At 43.0% G+C, this 25,347-nt stretch overlaps 1 protein-coding gene and 1 long non-coding RNA gene across 2 annotated transcripts; one reads left to right on the forward strand and one right to left on the reverse strand.

Moving 5' to 3' along the window:
* Nucleotides 1–1,873: 1,873 nt before the first annotated feature.
* On the reverse strand, nt 1,874–4,838 carry LOC123878604. Its single transcript, XM_045925903.1, has 2 exons — nt 4,104–4,838; nt 1,874–3,771 (listed from the first exon to the last, which is right to left on the reverse strand). Exons 1-2 carry the CDS (start codon nt 4,236–4,238, stop codon nt 1,891–1,893), a joined length of 2,016 nt encoding a protein of 671 aa, XP_045781859.1. The 5' UTR covers nt 4,239–4,838; the 3' UTR covers nt 1,874–1,890.
* An 8,113-nt stretch (nt 4,839–12,951) lies between these two features.
* LOC123878732 lies at nt 12,952–14,329 on the forward strand. The gene is made up of 3 exons (XR_006798858.1): nt 12,952–13,090; nt 13,450–13,617; nt 13,879–14,329. It is a non-coding gene; the product is annotated as an uncharacterized LOC123878732 (long non-coding RNA).
* Nucleotides 14,330–25,347: the final 11,018 nt, after the last annotated feature.

Here is a 25,347-nt window from a genome sequence, read left to right on the forward strand (position 1 = left end):
GGCTTAGGCTGACGTTGGGATGGGTGGTTTGGTCGGACTGGCTAGTCCATGCGTCCCCGAGGCCGTGGCGTGAGTCCACGTCCGGGTGACGTAAGAAATCGGGGACCTCGTCTTCGCCGGCGAAGACGCTGTAAATTGTTTGAATCGTGTAGCCCTACAAGAAAGGGAGCATTGTCCGTCATAATTTGGTCGTCGGGATCGTTAAGGACGTGCTTTGGGCGTCTTTTGTCGGGAGGGTCGTTACGGTCGGGGGTATATGTTGATGCCCCAACTACCAGGGGGTTGGGGTGTTTGGTGGCTTTCTCAAAATAATTTTTGGAAAGTTGTTTAAAGTAATAAGCTATGGTCGGGAGCTGGAGGTCTCTATGGAGGTCTACATTACGCACGTACCACGGGGAGCCTGTGGCCATGCGCATGAATTTGTTTTGTAGGACTTGGAGGGGTTTGAGGGAGGAGGGTGGCAAATGTGCAAATGCGATGCAGGCATATGACATTATTGGCCGGATGCACGTCTTATATAGCGTGACTTTATGTCGGAGTGACATTTTGCTCTTAGCGCAAATCATGGGATAAAGACGACTCATAACATACGATGCCCTTTTACGGACTCTACGTATGTGCGCCTTGAAGCTCATCTTATTATCAAAGGTTACACCCAAATACTTGGTATTAGTTTGCCAGGGAATGGGGCGGTCGTAAAGGGTTAATTCGGTCCGTCGGAGTGTGTCAAGTGATTTTCTTTTTGCCTTTTGAAAGAGCACTGCTGCGCTTTTCTCCGGGTTAACCTCTATTCTCCAGAGGCGGAACCAGTGGCCTAGGCTACTGACCGCCTTTTGGAGTCGAGCTTTAACAATTTGGAGTTTTACATGAGAGCTGTATAGAGCGGTATCGTCCGCGAACTGAGCTATGTGGACATGGGGGGATCTGGGAATGTCGCTGGTGTACAGCGCGTACAAGAGAGGTGAGAGCGCGGAGCCCTGAGGGACACCTGCTCGGATAGGCCTTGGGGAGGAAAGAGTCCCGTCCAGTCGGTAGCGGAAAGTTCGATTGGTGAGAAATTCTCGTAGTAAGTGTACGAGTCTTTCGGGCACGCCTAGATGGTATAGCTTATACACTGTGTACCAAAAACCCTGTGGTTCATGTTAGCTACTTTATGAGAATCAATATTCAAACATATAAAAGCAACTTATTTGGAAAAACTCTCAAATTAAAATATTCAAATTAAATCTTAAATAATTATTATTTTTAAAATGAAAATAGTTTCTCACCTCTGTGATGACGCAGCACTACGCGCGCGCGCCCGTAGCCCGCAGCCTACAGCTACGTAGCTTCTGAGTTCGTGAACTCGTCACGCGTTATCAAACACCACTCAACTGTTTACTACACTTTAGCGCTTTTTACACTTTTGCAGCACTTTAGCGACCACTAAGGAGAACGGTCACGCCCCATACAAAAAAAACCCAGGCCCGACAGAAACGAGACATATCTCATTTTTTTTGGTATATCGTGTATTGTTAAATTACATATATTTTATATTCTAAATCAATGGCTAACGCCAAAAAATATTGCCGTATGTTTTTGTTCAGGCGACACACAAAAAAATACAAAATGTCTATATTATCTATAAAATTCGCATATTTATTTAATTAAATGACAATACAATAGCTATAGGATGTATCTAGATACAGTTAACTTATATAATTAATTAAAATCGTGGCATTTGATGATTTATTGCATAATATTAAGTTAAATGTACAAAAACGGTCACATACTTCCTGTCTACATGCTATCATAACGGCTCAGGTAGCCTGGCGGTGACAGAAACCAATCATTGGGTTTCAGGATTGAAACAAATAAAAATAAAACTAATAGGTATCTCGATATAAAGTTTTATTGAATTTCTATATCTCTTAAAACATAATCCATACCCATTGCTGGGTGGTCAAAGTGATCTCGATGTCTAGCCCACCCTAGGTAATATACAACACTAATGACGTGTGCGCAACTTCCCAATGTCCTTTTACCATGATAGCATGTGCAATAATATTCCGTTATTGCGTTTCTTCCATTTACATTCTCATCAAACATAATATAAGTATAATATATTTTTGTCGTAACGTGTCGCGAATGGATTCTGCACCTGATTAAAGTATTATTGTTTCTGCCCTCTATTGCCGTTGGATGTCTATATAATTCCATATTATATACTCCCGCGGCTTTCAAATGCTCACTGCAATACGACCGTGCTAACTTCACGTGATAGGTGCCGATTGAGAATTTAATTAACTCTTCAATTGTTAATTGTGGAAAATGTTCAATATCCGGATCATTTCCAGTCATCCTGTGAAACGACACTCTTTGTCGGTTTAGATTATTTTCCTCCACATACTCAAATAATCGATTGGGGCGTTGTATATTTTGATTAATTATTTCAATGAAATCTTCTGTGTATGGACTGTCTCCGTAAGGTTCTTGAAAATAATTAATTAAAGCTGCAGCAATTTTAAAATCTTCAAATATATGCGGCACATGTTTGTTGAATACTCTGTTTTTAAAGATCTTGAAGTCGCGCTTGAATCTCCCGTTTATAGTTTCCACGACCCATCGCACCATTGTAATGAGTCGTGATTTATTAGCTTGTTCGGTGCTTAATTGCGTGTCTTGTGGTTGTTTGGTTGGCGGCATGTGAGCAACATAACCATATGTTTCTATTAAAGGTATTGAATCCCGAAAGCCTCGGTCCAAAATAAATGAGTCTCCTTCATGGAAAAAAAAGTGGAACGGTCCGTCTTCAATGGGTCCATCATGGTTTTGCAATATCATTTTCATTATATCAGCATCGGTAGTCCGTGCAGAGTACGGACCTGTTACATCCAAAATATATCCATCCGCGCACACGATCATGAATGGTTTTATTAAGTTTCTGAACTTATGAAGGCTGTAACTGCGGCGTTGAAATAAAAAGTTAGAACTTTTTTCTATGTATATGTAGGTTCCATCGAATGTAACTATTGCTTTTGGTGACTCTTCGTTACCAAACAAAACATTTGGTAAAACCCGGTTGCGGGCTATTACTTCGTCCCTGGTTATATGGTCTAAACCTAGGTGCAATGGAACAAAGTCAGTAATGAGACACTGCCTGACTTTATGTATTTTTCTTCCAATAGTTCGCTCGGTTATATTAAAAAGTGAAGCGATTCTATTATTCGGCTCCCCTGATCGAATTTTGCACAAGTAGATAGCCAAATCATTTCGTGGAGTACTTGAGGACCGATTAAGGCTTGGTATTTGACTCAGCAAATCGTTGAACGTGGCTCTGTTTCTTCCAGTCCAAAAGCTTAACTCGTCGTCAGAAACGTCATCTACATTGAACTGTGACCTTTGTTCCAAAGCTTGTGTATACATGTTGATGATGTCGCCAACACTCTCCGCATTCAAGTCGGTCATTTGATTTGTTATATTTTCCGGTATCTCTTCTATCGCCATGTGTAGTAAATGCCGTTGGCAAATGCGGGCAAGATTTGGTACGTAAAAGTGATAATAGCTAAGGAGTTGTACCTTCACCGAATTAGGCACTTGAAGCAGAGAACTGTTGTTGCAGTTGTCAATTAAACATCGCCGAGCCGTATTAGGTGCACGTCGAACGCCTTGTACATTTACAACAGCAGCTGGTAGGACAGGAGCTGCTGGGACTTGTCGCTCTTGATTAATTGCAGCGTCGATTCTATGCCGACACGAGTGGCAAATCGACCGAGTCCCATCAAAAGTTATCTGTCACAAAATATAAATACACAACATTAATATAAATACACAACGACTTAATCCCATCATATAGGTAGGTATGGTGAAATCAAACTAAATCTAATTGAGACTGCCAGAGCGCCGATTACCTGCGTCCTGCATGGACCGGTTTCGATAAGCGCTGGCAGATCGGCGCCGCGCCGATAACCAGTTTTCTACGAGTGTACGGACTGTATAATGAGTGATGTAGTCTATTTACCCTAACTAACAAAGGTATCTAACTATCAACACTTGACTTTACATTTTTGACACGCTTTTGTATTGGGAAAGGCTTTAATTACAAATATAAAAATGATACATACCTCACCACCAACGATGCGTAATAGTTGCTCTACGAAATCTCTTCGTGTTTCCAGTAATCGTTCATTGAGAACGTATGGACGACGACGGCGAAGTGTACGTTCACACGCAGCACAATTATTAATATTGTCAGCCATATCAACGAACCACTCACAATACAAAAATCAAGTCCAGTAAAGAGAAAGCCAAAAAACGTCGAAAAAATGTAGCCTTGAATACAAAAACGCACAGATCTCAACACAGAAAGCGAAGAACTGCGCCTGCATCTGCGCTGCGTCGGTGCACCCCGCGGCCCACCCCTACCCTACCCCCTCCGCTCCGCCACTGTGTTTTAATGAAAGAGAGAGACAGCATGATTGGTTTCTGTCACCGCCAGGCTACCTGAGCCGTTATGATAGCATGTAGACAGGAAGTATGTGACCGTTTTTGTACATTTAACTTAATATTATGCAATAAATCATCAAATGCCACGATTTTAATTAATTATATAAGTTAACTGTATCTAGATACATCCTATAGCTATTGTATTGTCATTTAATTAAATAAATATGCGAATTTTATAGATAATATAGACATTTTGTATTTTTTTGTGTGTCGCCTGAACAAAAACATACGGCAATATTTTTTGGTGTTAGCCATTGATTTAGAATATAAAATATATGTAATTTAACAATACACAATATACCAAAAAAAATGAGATATGTCTCGTTTCTGTCGGGCCTGGGTCACAGATGACCGTTCTCCTTTGGTTTAACACTTTTGGAACTTTTAAAATGTTAGTTCATCAAATTTATTAGTTAAGTAAGTAAGATTGAGTAGGTAAGGTAGGTATCCTTCCTCATCGTAAATCACTAATTTATGACAACATCAACTTCACGATTACGGAGATGTTGTTCGATATGTCCGCCTTGTAGCTCTAGGCATTTGCCACACCGTTTAATAATATTTGCACGGACGCGTCGTAAAACTGATGTATCGGACTTTAATTTATTAAATGCTGCGACTATTCTCAAACGCATTTCGGCCTCGGTGTCGCAGGTTTTTTTAAAAACGGACTGTTTCACAGTACCCCAGAGAAAAAAATCTAACGGTGTGAGATCAGGTGACCTCGCAGGCCAATTGACTGGTCCACCCCGGCCGATCCACCTTTCGCCGTATTCTGCATTCAAATATTCTCTCACAGGGCGCGAGAGTGCGGTGGTGCGCCGTCATGTTGAAACCATAAACGGCGCACGAGATTGAGATTTAGTTCGTCAAGTTCCTCGCTCAACTCTTCTCGCAGGAAGCGAAGGTAGTTCCCACCGTTCATTGTTTGGGTTAGGAAACAAGGTCCAATTATTTTGTCCCCTATTATTCCCGCCCAAACATTAATCCTCCATCGGTGTTGAAAGTGGCTGGGTTTAGTGGCATGCGGATTAATGACTGACCATACGTGTTCATTGTGAGAGTTAAATACACCTGTTCTAACAAATGAGCACTCATCAGTAAACAGAACATGGCTCAAGAACTCTCTATCCTCTTCAACCTTGTCTAGTACCCATCTGCTGTACACCATTCTAGGCTCATAGTCCGTGGGAAGTAGAGACTGAACTCGACGATAGTGAAACGGGTGCTGGCCATCATCTTTGAGGATCCTCCAAACACGCATGTGGTTCACACCTAATTCGCGTCCCACCGAGCGTGTGCTTCGCGTTGGATCTTCCCCAAACATGTCCAGGATTTGCTCCTCAATGTCACCGTCGTGAATTCTCGGCCTTCCTGCGTCAGCACGATGTTGATCACGGCCATGTACACTGCCAGTGTTGTACATACGTATGTGCAGTCGTTGGAATGCCATCGTCGATGGTAGGGTTACGTTCCTTGGTATTGCGAAAAGCTCTTCATAAAGTCGACGCGCCTCCGCATAATTACAGTTGCATCTTCCGAGACACATCAACATATTAAAATACTCTACATTTGAATAAGAAATTTTACGTAAGTAATTTCGCAACGCAATGCGCGCGTACGTCGCGTTCGGTCATAGGTAAGCTGCGCGAGCGACTGGAGTCGATCGCCTGAGCAGCGGGAGGGCGGCTCTAGCTCCGGCAAGGCGGCGCGCGCCATATTATGACGTATCAAAGGATGCCGCCGCGCCCGCGACGGCGCGGCGGCATCCTTTGCTACGTCATACGGCACGCTCCGATGTCGTGGTAAATTCAGGTGTTAGAAACATTTTTTTAAAGTGTCCATTTTACTAGATATTTTAACTATGAACAATAACTGACCACTACTTGATATTTTTTAAATATTATTTTCATTAGTGGTACGGCTTTATGATTATGTATACGTACCTACATGGAACAACAGGGTTTTTGATACATATTGTATAATAAGCCGGCGTGCCACACCTTGTCGAAAGCTTTGGCTACGTCGAAGAAGAGGGCTCCCGTAGGGACACCATTCACGCTGAAACGATTGAAGTTGTGAAGGATGTGCTCCGTGAGGCGGTGCACTTGGTGGACGCACGAGTGTCTGGATCGGAATCCGAATTGCTCGTCGTTTAGGAGGTTTTTCTCCTCTACCACGGACTTAAGTCGGCTGAGTATGACTTTCTCATACACTTTGCCAAGGGTGTTGAGTAAGCTGATGGGTCGGTAACTTGTAGGGAGGTTCCTAGGTTTACCTGGCTTGGGGATACCTATGACGGTAGCTTCTTTCCACCTATCGGGGAAGGAGCAACCCGCCATGAGGGTGTTAAAAATGACAACCAGGAGGTTGATTAGTATATCGGGGAGTAGCTTAAGGGTTTTGTTATTAATAGAATCGGGACCTGGAGCTTTTTTGGCGTGTAATTCCTTGATAATTTGACGAACTTCGTCGCTAGTCGTCGGGGGGATGGGGTCGCCTTCTGGGGCGGAAGAGAAGATAGTTTCTAGTTTGTTTTCAACTAGTTCTATGTGGGCTTTGTCTATAGAGATGGTGCTCGGGGAGCATTGGGATTCTAGGCTGTCGGCCAAGCATTCGGCCTTATCGACATCTTCAAAAGCGGGAGGTTGGTTGGGACGTAAAAGTGGAGGAGTGGCCGAGACAGGGTCGGCTTTGAGAGCTCTCGCCAGGCTGTAGTAGGCTACATGCGATGGCGTTAGTTCACTCAGCCTCCTGTCCCATTGTTCGTCGCGGAGTTCGGCAAGGCGAGCCTTAACCTCCCTCTGGGCTTTCCAGAGTTCTCTCCGGTTGTCGGCGTTTGGACATGCGTCATGGGCTCTACGTCTAGCGTTTTTGATTGTGATAAGCTCTCTAGCGTCGTCCGGCAGCTGTCGACGGGTGAAACCGTTCGGCATCTGTCGGGAGCAGGCGCTGAGAGCATCGCGGATGTGGTTGGTAAGGTGCAGTGAGGCTGCATGCGCTTCATCTAAGTTATCTATGGTGTCAGGAATTTGGGATATGTGCACTGAGTCTATAGAATTAAGTTGCTCGGCGAGCTTCTTGAAATCAATGACTGTTTTTGTCGGGGGGGCCGCGGTGGGCGGGGGTCCTAGCCGCATTAGGACGGGACGGTGGTCTGAACATAGCTCGGATAGAACCTCTAAGGGACTCACCTGAAGGGCGATGTTCTTCAGAAGGGCTATATCGAGTATGTCCGGTCTGTCTGTTGTAATGTCGGTCATTGGGTAACGAGTCGGTGTGTCAGGGGCTATAACAATAAAGTTAAGATCGGGCCTATGAGTCAGTCTTTCGAGTTGTCGTCCTCTTGTGTTCGGGGAGCGGCAATTCCAACTTTGATGTTTGGCATTAAAGTCTCCAGCCAAGATGACGGAGTCTCCTAATGAGAGGAGTGCACGGATGTCGCTTTCTAGAAGGTCTTTCAAAGGAGAGAGATAGATTGATGCTAGTATGATCGACGGATGGCCGGTCATACTCACCTGACATATAGAAGCTTCCATATTGGTTAGTTGTGGAGGATCGAGAGGAGTGCAATGAAGGGCCCTTCTGTAGTATATGGCAGTGCCACCCTTAGCAGTGGCCCTGTCATTTCTAATTAGGTTAAAATTGGCTATTTTAGGGTTATTTCTGCTAGGTTTCAAGAAGGTCTCTTGAACTAGGAGGATGTCGGTTTGGTGTGCACATACAAAGTCGCGGACTTCGTCCATTTGGTCGATAAGTCCGTTTGCGTTGTAAAACGCGATAGATAGGGAGTGGGGTTTTAATCTACCTGTGGTCGTACTACCCATTAACGGTTGAGTTAAGGTTATTTATAGAGAGAAGACCCAGATGTTGGGTGAGTGCTGAGACGGGATCTTTCTTGAAGGTCCGGGACAAACTTTCATCTCCACTATGCCAATAGTGACGAGGACAGTTTGGATTAATCTGAGATTATCCGCAGCGTTAATTACTGCGGACGTCTGGAGAGATTGCTCTGTTTGGGTTTGGGGCTTAGGCGAAGGCGTGGGAGCCATGGCCGGGGCTGACTGGGCAGGCTTGGCCGAGGGTGCCTGGGTGGGCTTGGGCGCAGGGGGATTAGCCCTGGGAACCCTCCAACCACCCATGGCCCCACCAACCTCTCGGTTATATGGGCCGAATCGCGGGAGAGCCCCCCGGTACTTGCTCTGGGCGTGTTTCCCAGGGGCGCATTCTTGACTCCCTACAAATTATTTATCTTCTCCTTGTCCCTTTTGTCTTTCTCCCCTTTCTGGGGCAGACGAACACAATACACAGATCCCCGCGTGCCGCGCGGTCCGGATCCGTTCCTCTCCTTGCGCAGGTCCCTGATCACGGCTCCGAGCTGTTCCGCCTCTTGTGCCAGTGGTGCGCGAACTCCCGTAGCTTGCCGAAGTTTCCCGCCGTAGCAACGAGGTCCTGGTAGTAGACCGGACCCTCCTCCTCACGAACGATCCCGTCCAGCAGGGCGCACCGGAGGTCCTCGTATACCGCACACTCCCACAAGACATGGTGAAGGTCCTCCTCCGCCCTGGGAAGTGGTTTGTCCCACGCATTTGTGGCCGGGGCCGGTGCGGGAACGAATTTTGGGGGCTGCGGCGGGTTTGCGGCCGGCCGGTTTGACCCTTAGCTTTGGCTTTTTGGGAACGTCGGTACGAGCCAGTTTGTACATACCTGTGTCCACCTCCACTCTGTGCGCTGGCGCTTGAGTGCTGCTGGCGCAGCTTCGGGAATTGGAGTAAGCGCTCCGAGGCGGACTGCCTGCTCCAGCTCCTCCTCAGTAGGTGTGGCGCCTCCGTCTTTCTCCAGTTGGCGACGGCGATCGTTGAGGCTCATCACCAGCGTCCTTTGCAGATTCGCCGACATTGCACCCGACTGGATGAGCCGGTGCGCGATGATGAAATCGGTTTCGAGTTCCGATTTCGGGGATCTGGCTGGCTTCGCGGTGAGATGCGTGCCGGAGTGTGCCAAGCTGGGCGTGGAAGGGCAAGAGCTTGCCGCTGGCGTAGCAGTGATGTGGTGCGTGGGCTCCATCTGCGTGGCGGGTGGTCAAGTGTCAGCGGGGCGGGGGTGCGGGGTGGTGGGGCCTTGCGGAGCCGAACGGTGCTTCGGCGGGGGTGCAGACCGAGGGCGGGGAGCGGGGGAGTCCGGTATGGTCTCTCTGTCCCTCGCTGCTCTCTCCAGTGCGCGCCGCGAGATCGAGATGGATCTCGAGCGGTATCGCGGTTTGGTGGATGTCGCGGTTGGTCCGGGGTTTGTTGGGTATTTTCGAGGTCCTTGGTCGGCCTCCCGGTTGCGCGACCGTCAGCCATTTCGGCTGGGCTGTTTGGGCGGGAAATTCCCCGCCGTCCACGCGGCGACACGAAGTTAAAACGCGGGCAGCGCGAACGGGCCGATGTCTGGCTGCGTTTACTACATTAAACGCGCCAGACCATCGTATGAAAGGTTTGCGGTCCGTGCGCAGCGAATAAACTCGAAAAACTTCCGGTGGACGTCTATTCGCTCCGGCGGTCGGGCGCGTCCTCGCTGAAATCGTGTGTTGTTGTTTCGGATTGACTATGCTGCGTAGGCCCTACTGGTCGCTACAGCGTCACCTGTACGCTGAAATCGGCTAATTGTTCACGGGTTTCAAATTCCACTTTGTATACCAGCCGCTTGACCTCAGACCACAAAAAGAAATCTAATGGCGTTAGATCTGGTCTTCTTGCAGGCCACGCGACTGGCCCGCCACGTCCTATCCAACGCTGCCCGAGCACTGTGCTTAGGTGCTGTCGAACGTCGCGGTGGTAGTGTGCCGGGCACCCATCATGTTGGAAGTACAAATTATCCACCGGTATCGCTAATGGAACGTCGTCAAGCAAATCGGGGATGACGCGTTGTAGCATGTCGAGGTACATACCTCCGGTCAAATGACGTATGTACGGTTTAAGAAAAAACTGATTTTTTTGAAGATTTTGACGGGAATTTTAGAAGTTTCTCCTTTACTGCCGCCAGACCATGGACAAAGAAAATTCTCTGGTGAAATGACATCCAGAAGTTTGTATGCGCTTTGGTACCACCACTCGATGAAGATGAGCACAACATCTTAAAAAGTTTTCACCTAAGCCTATAACTTAAACATTTCAAATTCTCCCTGGTTTTATATTAAAGCTTTCTCTTTCTTCCGTTCTCACGTCGCAGCGCAGAGTAACATTCACTAGAGTAATTGAATTATTTGTTTGATCAAATTGCACCGACAAGAAAGCCACCGTAAGGGTAATTTTTTTTTTGATTTTCTATGGCTGTATTAAGTTTATCCAAAATAAAAGCTTGATTAGCCATCAGTGTTCATGTTCTGCGAGCTGATCACTTGTACCAGCTGCTTGCTGCTTGTTGCTCTTGCTGAGAACAGAATACAATGCGCTTGAAGTGGAAACTTTCCCTAAATACACATATTTAAATACTTAGGGTATTTAAATATGTTGTGAATAATTACTAGAGTAATTGAAGTATTTGTTTCATCCAATTGCACCGACAAGGAAGCCATCGTAAGGGCTTTTTTTTTTTTGATGTTCTATAACCGAATGGAGTTTTCCGAGCTAATCACTTGTACTCTTGCTGAGAACAGAATACATTTGCACTTGAAGTGCAAACTTTCCCTAAATACACATATTTAAATACTTAGGGTATTTAAATATGTTGTGAATAATTACTAGAGTAATTGAAGTATTTGTTTCATCCAATTGCACCGACAAGGAAGCCATCGTAAGGGCTTTTTTTTTTTTTGATGTTCTATAACCGAATGGAGTTCTCCGAGCTAATCACTTGTACTCTTGCTGAGAACAGAATACATTTGCACTTGAAGTGCAAACTTTCCCTAAATACACATATTTAAATACTTAGGGTATTTAAATATGTTGTGAATAATTACTAGAGTAATTGAAGTATTTGTTTCATCCAATTGCACCGACAAGGAAGCCATCATAAAGGCATTTTTTTTTTTTTTTGATATAACTGAATGGAATTTCTCCGAGCTGGTGTCACTTGTACTCTTGCTGAGAACAGAATACATTTGCACTTAAAGTGCAAACTTTCCCTAACCTAAGTAGAGTGGATTTACCATATATCGGCCATGTAAGCATTTTTTTATTTTGAACGTGACATACCTGTTTTTACGATGTACCTACCATGTAAAACTGTGCTTTTGTTGTGAGCTAGTGCGTACAATATGATCGGTTGCTTATAAAAATAAAGGCCAGCCGTGCATGCGCATAACCGCTTATACGTATGTGGTAGTTACCTATAAGTATAAAGTTGATAATTATGTATTAAATGAAACATTCTATGTAAGAACAAAGCATTTATTTTACAACTTAATAATACTTTTATTATTATTTTGATCACCTTAAAAGATATTTTGGAAAGTAGATATCGAGAGTTTATGCTTATTGTGTTTCTAACCTGACCTAGATTAAGAATGAATAAATGAATATTCTTGATGAAATATTCTTTATTGTACCTACACCAACAAAAAAGAAAATCATAGAAAAAAAAAAACAAAAACAAGAGACTCTGGATGTCTTCAAAATTAAAAACATTTACTGGCTCTGCAAGAATGAAAATCATATCTTCGATATGATAAGTATTAAAGTTACTTAAACTGTTTTCTGATGTGTACAGGTCTTGAAATATATTTCTGCCCATATGATAACTACATCTGCGAGAGCCTCTGGATATATAAAAGTTGCAATCACTGAGTACCCGTCGACGAACAATATCAGGAATATGGAATCGCTCAGGATTCCTGCAACCAGAGAACAGGCAGTGTCTTCTTGTGTCAGCTGCTCGTCTGTTTGGCAATGTAATATACTGTTGCTCTGGGATTGTTTGGGTTTCTTCTTGTTCTACTGGATTCTCTGCTTCTAGCTCAGATATAATAACTTGATTTGCAAGCAAGTTTGGCTGTGCACTTTGTGTGCCAGTGTTGCGTCGCAATATCCTCTGTGCTCGAAGCCAGCATGGCCCACATGCTTCATCAGCATCAGTACTGAATGTATGTATGAATTTGCGTTCTATTACACTTACTTGAGCATTCTTGGAGATAAGGTCTATCTCCATCTTTTTGATTTCCCATCGTGAAAACAGACTTGAGGTCGAAGCAGCACATACACACTTCTTCTTCAGAATTCTTGATTCTATTGAGCTCAATTCCGCGACTTCGCCCGCGTGGATTTAGCTTTTCGAAATCCCGTGGGAACTCTTTGATTTTCCGGGATAAAAAGTAGCCTATGTGCTAATCCAGGATATTATCTATCTTCATTCCAAATTTCAGCCAAATCCGTCCAGTAGTTTTTGCGTGAAGGAGTAACAAACATACACACACACACACATACACATACAAACTTTCGCCTTTATAATATTAGTGTGAAGTGTGATATTGAGTACAATCTATACATTGCCATGTACTTAATGTATTAATAATTTCTTCCCCGCAGGAAACACAGCACTTCGAGAAGTGGTTGATTTTTGTGCAGCATTAAGCACTGAGCTTAACCAGCTGGGATGCTGCAGGACTGTACAGGAGTGGCAGCATGTAAGTTGGGACTTCTAGTTTTGTTTGTTCTTTCAAAACATCTTATCGTCAATATCATAATTTTCCCAATGCCAACCCACTACGGAGTACAGATCTCCTCACATAATGAAAAGAGCTTAGATCACCACACTGCTGGTCTAGCACAGATTGGCAAGACTTCACACCTTTAAAAATAGGTACTATGGAGAACTCTTGGGCATGCGCGTTTCCTTCAGATGTTTTCCTTCACTTTAAAAGCAAGTGATACTTAATTGCTTAAAATGTGCATAACTTCGGACAGTTAGAGGTGTATACTTGTGATTGATCCCCAGACCCTCCTAATAGGATGTTAACCACAAACTTTTTTCTTCGGTCTATAGATTTGGAATTTGTGGGTCTCCAAAGTGAAAATAAAGGCTCGAAAGGTGCGAGACACCATCAGGGCAACTGGTGGTGGGCCAGCAGGAGCAGGCCTTACAGATATTGAGGAGAAAATCCTTGATATTGTGGGGTCTGCTTCTGTAGATGGATTCGTCAATCTAGAAGCGGTAATACATTATATTTACATAATTCAAGATATAGGATACTTGATATTTTCAGAAAAATTATACCAAACTAGTGGAACCACCCAGCTTTGCTGAGGTGAAATTCGACATATACACATAATAGTATATGCTATTACTGGATAAAGTAGCTGTCCAATGGTGAAAGAATTATCAAACCCATTTCATTACTTTCAGAATTCATCGATTACAAACAAACATATAAATCTTACCACTTTATAGTATAGATATAACTCTCTTTTTCAGGCCTTGCCACCAAGTCCTGGTGTAGTGCCACCTGGAGAGCCTTAACATGAAGTGCTGCCCCCTGTGCACCCAGAATCACCAGTCCACAATGAAGCTGAAGTACAGTCTACTCCAAGAATTCAAAATTCTTCCCGGGTACATAGCCCCCATCGACAACAACGACATCGAACAAGGCCCCATCGACGTCCCCGCCCACCAGTTCATGGCAGCTTAGTGGCTAGCCTCAATGAGAACAATAGATTGTTAAGAGAAGCAATAGGTACTGCAGCAGAAAGTATTGCAGCTGCTATGAGAGACAGCGCAGCCATGGTGCGTGCATCTGAGATCATAGCAGCAGCAATACAGTCTGCTGGAGTACCAGTTTTCATTCAACAGAATGAAAATAATACTAATTAATAAATTAATTTATTACATAGTATTATTTTTTAATGAAATGCACCTATTTAATCTAATAATATTATAAATGTGAAAGTGTGGATGTTTGTCCTCAATCACGCAAAAACTACTGGACCGATTTGGCTGAAATTTAGAATGGAGATAGATTATTATATTATTACCCTGGATTAACACCTAGGCTACTCTTTATCCCGGGAAATCAGAGTTCCCGTGGGATTTTGAAAAACGTAAATCCACGCGGACGAAGTCGCGGGCTTCAGCAACTAATAGTATATTACTATTTAAACCTTTTGTTCTCATTAAGGCTTCCATGTTTTCCCAGCTCAGTGTTCAATGTTGCTCAAATCTCAATAAATAAGTTGTTTTTAAACTTAAAGAATATAGTTGATTGTTATGTACCTTTTGTTAATAATTTTGAGTTGATTTTTTATAAGAAACATGTTTATTGTAAAAAAATAATAGGTTTACACAAAAACAAATATTTTTTTATGTGAAACAGTTTAATTAAAATAATTATTAATAAAATTTTGTCTAATTATTCTGGCTTTATTTAAAAAATCAGTGTCGACTTCGTTTATCATCAGCTCATCTGTATCTGAAGTGTTATCATATTCATCATCTGCAAAATACATTGATTTTATTAATCTGGTATTTTTATGAAAGTCAAAGGGTAACAATTTGGAAAAACTTCAATAACTGTTATCAATTCAATTCAATGATCTTAATGCATATTTATGTAAATATTTTTTATATGCATTCACACTAATATTATAAAGGCGAAAGTTTGTGTGTGTGTGTGTGTGTGTGTGTGTGTGTGTGTGTGTGTGTGTGTGTGTGTATGTTTGTTACTCCTTCACGCAAAAACTACTCGACGGATTTGGCTGTAATTCGGAATGGAGATAGATAAAATCCTGGATTAGCACATAGGCTACTTTTTATCCCGGAAAACCAAAGAGTTCCCACGGGATTTCGAAAAACCTAAATCCACGCGGACGAAGTCGAGGGCGTCAGCTAGTAAATGATAAATTCCTACTTGTTTGTGTTCATCAAATAATATCTTTGCTTACCAGTAAGTGCATCGAGAAAAATATTATATAATGTGCAGCAGGCCAGAATAATCTTTGCTGCTTTTGGTGGCGCATAATGTAAAGTTCGGTGTCTATGGAGGCAGCTAAACTTGTTTTTAAGGCGCCCGTTACACATTTCAACAATATATCTAGCTCTGGCGTTGAACTCATTATACTGTAGTTCGGCTTGGGTGGATGGCTCCATCAAGGGAGTCATCAGCCATGGTTGAAGGGGATATCCCTTATTACCTGTGCAAAAATCTCATCATAGTAAACTACATATTTATGTATAATATTTATCATTATTATGTATATCTTTTGTTTCAGGTTTTCGGCTACAGGCGACTCATTCATAACTATAGGCTACAATTATCGCATGAGCACAGCCACTGTTTCAAGAACAGTTCACGATACATGTATTGCCATTTGGAAAAAATTACAGCCTATTTATATGAAAGAACCCAAAAAGCAAGATTGGGAAAATATAGTTCCTATCACTCGAATGATTCGCTGCCACGAAACATCTCTCCGAGCTCACACATTATTCAGCAGCCTTCCTTGTACTCTGATACATCTTAGCAAATAATAATCAATCGTCCTTCATCATCACGCAGTTCCCACACTAGACCAACAACGCAAGAAATATCACATCAGACATTACCGGTCGATCAACAGTCTAGTCAGTACTTGTTGAAGATTGTAATGACCATTGGCTCAAGACATCGAAACAGCTCGCTAGGAACATTACTTTTGCCAGACAAGCGCTCACGCCGGGCAACTTTTTATCTATTTTTTACACTTGCGAGACTAAAGGGCGCTCCACATTCTCAAGAGAATCTCGCGAGAACGCAAGAAACATGCGAAAAACGTGAATGCGGAAGCGATTCGCGTATTCTTCTCAATTTCTCGCGTTGTTCTCCGGCTTTTCTCCACTTTTTGTCGGTTTTTTGACGCGAGACAAACGAGCGCGAGGACGTGAGAACAGTCGAGAACGTGTATTGACTCCACACTCGCATGTTTCTCAGCAGTGTTGCCAATTTAGCAAATTTTATGATAGATTTGGCATATTTTTATGTTGTTTAGCATTTTTATAAGTTATTTAGCAAATAGCATATTTTTTGGCATATAAAATAATTATGAATAACAAGTTTACTTTCCTTTTTTAAGTCCAAATACTTCAAAAATATATATAAAATATACTGTAATTATCATTTGTTTTTTATTGTTGATGTACTTCTTTATAGTTGGATAGGGCATCACTGTCTGATATTTGATGATGGTGCCAACTTAACGGCAAGGGTAACCTTTACGTCAAACGCTCTCAAGCGTGTTTCGGGGATTCCCCAACAAATCTAATTCAATATACCATAGACAAACAGCATTCTTTCACTCCCTCCTTCCTTTACGAAAGAAGCGAGATAGATTGTAAGTACTATACCGCGATTACCGCGTATTCACGTATTTACTGTCACTGTAAATGAAAGAAAGTTTAAAAGTTTTACGTGCATTATTAATTAATTGCTTAATAGTCGTTAATATGCCGCCTAAATACAGTCAGCATTACCGGTCTGAGTGGGAGCAAATGCTGGATTTCAAGGATTGGTTACAGCCTGTCAAAGATGATACGACGAAGGCCTATTGTAAGTACTGCAAGTGCGAGATGATTGCAAAAGTCCATTGTTTAAAGTTACATATTTTGTCAATAAAGCATAAGAAAGCTATAGAACCAGTAAAAAGTCAAAGAACAATTAATTTTCCCAAAGTTAAAAAAGATCTAAATACACAGAGAGCAGAATCTTCACTAGCGATGTTTGTGTGCGCGCATTGTTCGATTATGGCTGTCGATCATTTATCAAACTTATGTAAACACCGATTCGGTGATAGCAAAAGTGGAGACTTACGAGTCCATCGTACTAAATGCACAAATATTATAAAAAATGTTTTGGCGCCTCATTTTATTGAAGAAATTGTGTCAGATTTGGGAGACCAAGAGTATAGTCTCTTGCTCGATGAGTCCACGGATATTTCTGTAAGCAAAATGTTGGGAGTATCGATCAGATATTTCAGCCGATCTTTAAAAACAATAATATCCACATTTCTGGGGTTGGTCGAGATTGAGGATGGCACTGCAAACAGCATAGTCAACGGTATTAAAGGATTATTGTTAGTTTTGAATATTGAAATAAAAAAAATGATCGGTATTGGCACAGATAATGCTACGGTGATGACAGGCACTAACAACGGAGTACATGCCCTATTAAAAAATGAAACTGGTAATGATAATTTGGTATTAGTTCGCTGCGTGTGCCATTCATTACAGTTGGCTTTATCGCATGTTTCGGAAGAAACTCTACCACGGAATGTTGAATTTCTAATAAGAGAAACCTACAATTAACTGTGGCTCCGAACCATAGTTAATTCCACAGATGTGCAACACCCGATGGATATCAATTGAACCAGCAGTCAACCGTATTCTGGAGCAATGGGTGGAATTAAAACTCCTGTTTGAAGTTGCTAGGCGCGATAACCACTGCTATATGGCAGAAACACTATACTCCATGTATAATGATCCTGTGAATCATTTGTATTTATTGTATTTAAAACCTATTTTGGAGGAAGTCCAAACTGTGAACAAGCTATTTGAAAGCAACAATATTGACCCAACAAAACTTTACAAAGATTTGTGTGCCTTAGTTCAATCTACAAGTCGGCGTATTTTGAACCCAACTGCGAGAGTCGATATTTTTACACAAAATATAGAAAGTTATTTGGATCCGAAACCGTACATGGGATATGCTTTTGAAACAAAATTACGGGAATACAACCTTCAACCTGAAGTGGAAAATAATTTACGTCAACGTTGCCTGAATTTCACACTGAAACTTGTTTCAGAGCTGCGTTCTAGATTACCAATTAATTTTAATATAACGGGTGATTCATTGAGAGGTACTTTTTGTGGTGGGGATTTAATTGCAGATCGCGCATGCGTCGTGTCAACTGAAGTGGCATTCCTGTTCAGTAGTGTTTGACATTTCATAATTGAAAGACTTAGCCCACCACAGCGTCTACAAATTGTTCAACTTTATTTACGAAAATGGGCGTTCTACGAGGAATGTGTATCGGGCGCTTAGAGCAACTTATGGTCCACATAATCGGCCTACCGAACGCACAATTCGATACTACGAAATGTAAGAAGACAATAAATACGGCAAGCAGCAACTTTTATTACTTATAATTATTATTACATATAGGAAAGTACGAAAGCGCTTTATTGGACGATACAGCAAGTTTTCCTTTATTACACAATCAATCGCTAGGAACAATTTTATGTTTTAAATGCTAAAAACGAAATAAAAACAGGTAAGCTATTTTCTTTTTCCTACAGTTATTGTAATTAATAAAAACAAGTGATTTATTTGTTCTTGTGAAACGTTTATTTGCGCTTCTTATTGACATACTTTCAGAATTGATACGTGTTTCTTATAGTCGCAAAATAACCTTAAAACTTCTAGATCAGGGGTGGTACTATTTGAACCATTTCAATGGGGTACTCGATGAATCGTGGTTCAAAGTGTACCACATCTGATTCATTAAGTACCTATTGTTCGACGTTGAAAATAATTTTATTTATTCAGTCATTTGTTTACCTACTATTTCAATATTTCTTTCAGAATGGGGCGGAATAAATTAGGTAGAGAAGCACGTAAGAGAGGTGCTCATACAGCAGAGCAAATGAAAAGAGCGATAGACTTGCATATTTCTGGCAAAAGTTTGAGACAATCTGCAAAAGAAAGCGCGGTGGCCTATCCCACATTAAGAAGATATGTAAAAGAATATGTTAAAAATCCGACGACTAACTTAGAATCAAACTATAGCGTTCAGAAAATTTTTACAGAAGAACAAGAGCTTGTTTTGAAGAGATATATTCTTAGCTGTGCTGACCAATTTTATGGATTGACGACTAAACAATGCCGCCAATTAGCATTTGAAATGGCGAAAATAAATAACGTTAAAGTTCCTATTTCCTGGGAAAGGGAAAATATAGCGGGCAAAGACTGGCTCCGCAGATTTAAAAAAAGACATCCTGAGTTGTCTGTGCGGAGACCAGAACCTTGTAGTTTGGCAAGGGCGACTGCCTTCAACAAGGAAAATGTGGCACGATTTTTTAACAATTTACGTGATGTTATGAGCCGACATCCCGATTTCGCAAATGGTACCAGGGTTTATAACCTTGATGAAACTGCAACGACAACAGTACAGCGGCCTCAGAAAGTGGTAGCACGTAAAGGACACAGCGTTTCATTTTGTTTGTTTGCCGCCAACACTACCACTTTTATTCTTTTTCTTTCCTCATTCTTCACATAAGTTCGCAGGCTTCAAAATTTCTTGTAAGCGTCATCACTTGATATATCAAACTTAGTAGCAACAATAGACCATGCATCTTTTTTTGCATTTCTGTCTTTATATATTCCTGTTTCCACATTCCATATTTCAGGATGTAATTGCACTTCATTAATAAAGTCAAGAGTCTTCTCATTAGACCAAGTATTAGTCATTTTAATTTATTTAATAAACAACACAAGAATGACAGCTGCTGACAGCACAGAATATCGCCACTTGTTTGTGTTGTTTCGGATTGACTATGCTGCGTAGGCCCTACTGGCCGCTACAGCGTCACCGGGGGGGGGGTGGCAAGCGCGAAGCTCCGCCTGGGATGAGCCCTAGGGCTCGAAGAAATAAATGATGAGGTCGAAGGCAACGTCCTCCTAAGGGCGCCTCCTGTGAGGCTCGGACCACGGCTTAGGCTGACGTTGGGATGGGTGGTTTGGTCGGACTAGCTAGTCCACACGTCCCCGAGGCCGTGGCGTGAGTCCACGTCCGGGTGACGTAAGAAATCGGGGACCTCGTCTTCGCCGGCGAAGACGCTGTAAATTGTTTGAATCGTGTAGCCCTACAAGAAAGGGAGCATTGTCCGTCATAATTTGGTCGTCGGGATCGTTAAGGACGTGCTTTGGGCGTCTTTTGTCGGGAGGGTCGTTACGGTCGGGGGTATATGTTGATGCCCCAACTACCAGGGGGTTGGGGTGTTTGGTGGCTTTCTCAAAATAATTTTTGGAAAGTTGTTTAAAGTAATAAGCTATGGTCGGGAGCTGGAGGTCTCTATGGAGGTCTACATTACGCACGTACCACGGGGAGCCTGTGGCCATGCGCATGAATTTGTTTTGTAGGACTTGGAGGGGTTTGTGGGAGGAGGGTGGCAAATGTGCAAATGCGATGCAGGCATATGACATTATTGGCCGGATGCACGTCTTATATAGCGTGACTTTATGTCGGAGTGACATTTTGCTCTTAGCGCAAATCATGGGATAAAGACGACTCATAACATACGATGCCCTTTTACGGACTCTACGTATGTGCGCCTTGAAGCTCATCTTATTATCAAAGGTTAAACCCAAATACCCAGGGCACTGAGGCGAACTGGCACGTGGGAGGTCGAGACTGAGCGATATGCGTAAGCGCATGGAAAGACGTCCGCACGGGGCGGAGGCCAAGCACGGAAATCGCCTTCAAGCTCATCTTATTATCAAAGGTTACACCCAAGTACTTGGTATTGGTTTGCCAGGGAATGGGGCGGTCGTAAAGAGTTAATTCGGTCCGTCGGAGTGTGTCTAGTGATTTTCTTTTTGCCTTTTGAAAGAGCACTGCTGCGCTTTTCTCCGGGTTAACCTCTATTCTCCAGAGGCGGAACCAGTGGCCTAGGCTACTGACCGCCTTTTGGAGTCGAGCTTTAACAATTTGGAGTTTTACATGAGAGCTGTATAGAGCGGTATCGTCCGCGAACTGAGCTATGTGGACATGGGGGGATCTGGGAATGTCGCTGGTGTACAGCGCGTACAAGAGAGGTGAGAGCGCGGAGCCCTGAGGGACACCTGCTCGGATAGGCCTTGGGGAGGAAAGAGTCCCGTCCAGTCGGTAGCGGAAAGTTCGATTGGTGAGAAATTCTCGTAGTAAGTGTACGAGTCTTTCGGGCACGCCTAGATGGTATAGCTTATATAATAAGCCGGCGTGCCACACCTTGTCGAAAGCTTTGGCTACGTCGAAGAAGAGGGCTCCCGTAGGGACACCATTCACGCTGAATCGATTGAAGTGAAGGATGTGCTCCGTGAGGCGGTGCACTTGGTGGACGCACGAGTGTCTGGATCGGAATCCGAATTGCTCGTCGTTTAGGAGGTTTTTCTCCTCTACCACGGACTTAAGTCGGCTGAGTATGACTTTCTCATACACTTTGCCAAGGGTGTTGAGTAAGCTGATGGGTCGGTAACTTGTAGGGAGGTTCCTAGGTTTACCTGGCTTGGGGATACCTATGACGGTAGCTTCTTTCCACCTATCGGGGAAGGAGCAACCCGCCATGAGGGTGTTAAAAATGACAACCAGGAGGTTGATTAGTATATCGGGGAGTAGCTTAAGGGTTTTGTTATTAATAGAATCGGGACCTGGAGCTTTTTTGGCGTGTAATTCCTTGATAATTTGACGAACTTCGTCGCTAGTCGTCGGGGGGATGGGGTCGCCTTCTGGGGCGGAAGAGAAGATAGTTTCTAGTTTGTTTTCAACTAGTTCTATGTGGGCTTTGTCTATAGAGATGGTGCTCGGGGAGCATTGGGATTCTAGGCTGTCGGCCAAGCATTCGGCCTTATCGACATCTTCAAAAGCGGGAGGTTGGTTGGGACGTAAAAGTGGAGGAGTGGCCGAGACAGGGTCGGCTTTGAGAGCTCTCGCCAGGCTGTAGTAGGCTACATGCGATGGCGTCAGTTCACTCAGCCTCCTGTCCCATTGTTCGTCGCGGAGTTCGGCAAGGCGAGCCTTAACCTCCCTCTGGGCTTTCCAGAGTTCTCTCCGGTTGTCGGCGTTTGGACATGCGTCATGGGCTCTACGTCTAGCGTTTTTGATTGTGATAAGCTCTCTAGCGTCGTCCGGCAGCTGTCGACGGGTGAAACCGTTCGGCATCTGTCGGGAGCAGGCGCTGAGAGCGTCGCGGATGTGGTTGGTAAGGTGCAGTGAGGCTGCATGCGCTTCATCTAAGTTATCTATGGTGTCAGGAATTTGGGATATGTGCACTGAGTCTATAGAATTAAGTTGCTCGGCGAGCTTCTTGAAATCAATGACTGTTTTTGTCGGGGGGGCCGCGGTGGGCGGGGGTCCTAGCCGCATTAGGACGGGACGGTGGTCTGAACATAGCTCGGATAGAACCTCTAAGGGACTCACCTAAAGGGCGATGTTCTTCAGAAGGGCTATATCGAGTATGTCCGGTCTGTCTGTTGTAATGTCGGTCATTGGGTAACGAGTCGGTATGTCAGGGGCTATAACAATAAAGTTAAGATCGGACCTATGAGTCAGTCTTTCGAGTTGTCGTCCTCTTGTGTTCGGGGAGCGGCAATTCCAACTTTGATGTTTGGCATTAAAGTCTCCAGCCAAGATGACGGAGTCTCCTAATGAGAGGAGTGCACGGATGTCGCTTTCTAGAAGGTCTTTCAAAGGAGAGAGATAGATTGATGCTAGTATGATCGACAGATGGCCGGTCATACTCACCTGACATATAGAAGCTTCCATATTGGTTAGTTGTGGAGGATCGAGAGGAGTGCAATGAAGGGCCCTTCTGTAGTATATGGCAGTGCCACCCTTAGCAGTGGCCCTGTCATTTCTAATTAAGTTAAAATTGGCAATTTTAGGGTTATTTCTGCTAGGTTTCAAGAAGGTCTCTTGAACTAGGAGGATGTCTGTTTGGTGTGCACATACAAAGTCGCGGACTTCGTCCATTTGGTCGATAAGGCCGTTTGCGTTGTAAAACGCGACAGATAGGGAGTGGGGTTTTAATCTACCTGTGGTCGTACTACCCATTAACGGTTAAGGTTTTTTATGGAGAGGAGGAGACCCAGATGCTGGGTGAGTGCTGAGACGGGATCTTTCTTGAAGGTCCGGGCAAAAACTTCCATCTCCACTATGTCAATAGTGGCGAGGACAGTTTGAATTAAACTGGGATTATCCGCAGCGTTTATTACTGCGTATTTCATTGGTGTGTTACAAATAAAAGATGGATGCTCTTGGATTTGATTTTATTTCCATTCACACGACACAGACAGACATTGTATCCAGACAGCGATAGGTGACAAGTATGTGACAAGTGACAGATGACGTTAGGATATTACACAGACTAATACAATACCGTAACATCTCCCTTTTTTTTTTTTTTTTTTAATATAAAATACATTTATTCACACTAAAAACATATGTTATGACGACAAAACAAAGTGCTTACATGATTCTTAACACAATGGAAAAGGACAATAAAAAAGAAATGACATTTAGATACAATTTACATTTTCCTGGATGCTGGTTTTCCCATGAAGTAAATTCCTTTGCCAGAAATTACTTGTTTGATTTCGGTACCTGGTTGTCCCAGAGCTAAGTCGCCCATGCTTCTCCACTCTGTAGTGCCCATTTCTAGGTTTCCCTGAGATTCGTTTACTCTTTTCCTCAAATCATCCAATATTATCGATAAAGATGATACTATTTGTGAAATACTTTTTCCAGTTGACCCAACCACCATCTTTCTCTCAATATGTTCAAAGAAATCAGATCCAAATTTCTGAACTCTTTTGCCACTGAAGCAGGGAATTGATGAAACTTGATTATATACTCCTGTTAACAAACCACTTTGATTGGCACAGGACATTTTCGCGTAGTACCTTAGAATGGGTAAATTGGCTCTTACCAATGTATCAGCTTTATCTCCTTTTCTAAAACATTTCCCGAATTCTTCTCTAGTAAACCATGTGGACACATTGGTAATTTCGCTCAAGATACTTAAATCTTCTTTGAAAGTCCCAAATATTGAATGAAACACAATTTGGGATGCAATCTCTTCCTTCATTGACCCTGTTAATGTCCAAGGTTGGTCACAAGCCAGTTTATATGTATAGAACGCACCAGAACCGGTTGTGTTGAAAAATTCACAATATTCTTTCATATTTGCCGAGTGCTCAGCTGCAGCTCTGTGTATCATTGCTAGAGGAAAGAAGGCCCTGGTAGCTTGACGTGACGTGGTGATTAAACATATCTCTGCTAAAAGACCAGTCATGATGCTTACATCCGACGCTTTTCGCTGTCCTTTTGTCACTTCTATTATGTCATCAATTATGGGTACATGGTTGAACGCCCTTTTCACTGCTGCAGCCCACTTGTCTCGATATATCCCTTCAGACCTAATCATGCATAAATAAGCAGTCATGGGTCCCATACTCTGTGCCATCGAAGATCTTTTTTCTGGTGGAAAAGTGCTGCCTTCTAGTAGTATGTGATGTGCCCCATTTAAGCCGTATTTTTTAACAGGTACTTCATGCATCACATCATCTTTTTTTGAAATAGGCATCTTGTCATGACCTAATCTCAGCTCTTTCATTCTTAAACCGAATCCACAACAAAAATCAATGTAAGGCCCAAATGTCCCATACCAGTTTTCCGCCTGTTCGTCTCTGCCATAATTTTTATAAACAAGGTTTAATTCGTCGGTTAAGGAGGACCATATCTTCAAAAGTGCATCTCTCTTTTTGATATGGCTCTTCCCCATTAGTGTGATGGTGAACTCGGTCTTCTCTGACTTCTTTATTACATTAGTATCTTTTTTCCCTGCTGCTATTTGCCTTTTATATGTGTGGATGGATAGAATATTTGTGTCTGCTCCAGTGTCTAATAAAAAATTTACCTGTATTTGGTTTATACATAGATCAATATTCCAAGGTTTTGACAAATTAGACTTATCATCCTGTATACAGTAGACAGAACCAACATAAAACAAAGATTCATTATTTACAGACTGATTTTCACAATTGACTACTTTTACTTGATGTGAACGGCAAAACTGAGCGAAATGATTGGACTTATTACACTTTCTGCACTTGACACCTTGAGCTGGGCACTTGAATCTATGTACCTGACCGCACCGACCACA

The sequence above is a fragment of the Maniola jurtina genome, chromosome 26 (assembly GCF_905333055.1).
Source record: "Maniola jurtina chromosome 26, ilManJurt1.1, whole genome shotgun sequence".
Lineage (NCBI taxonomy): Eukaryota > Metazoa > Arthropoda > Insecta > Lepidoptera > Nymphalidae > Maniola > Maniola jurtina.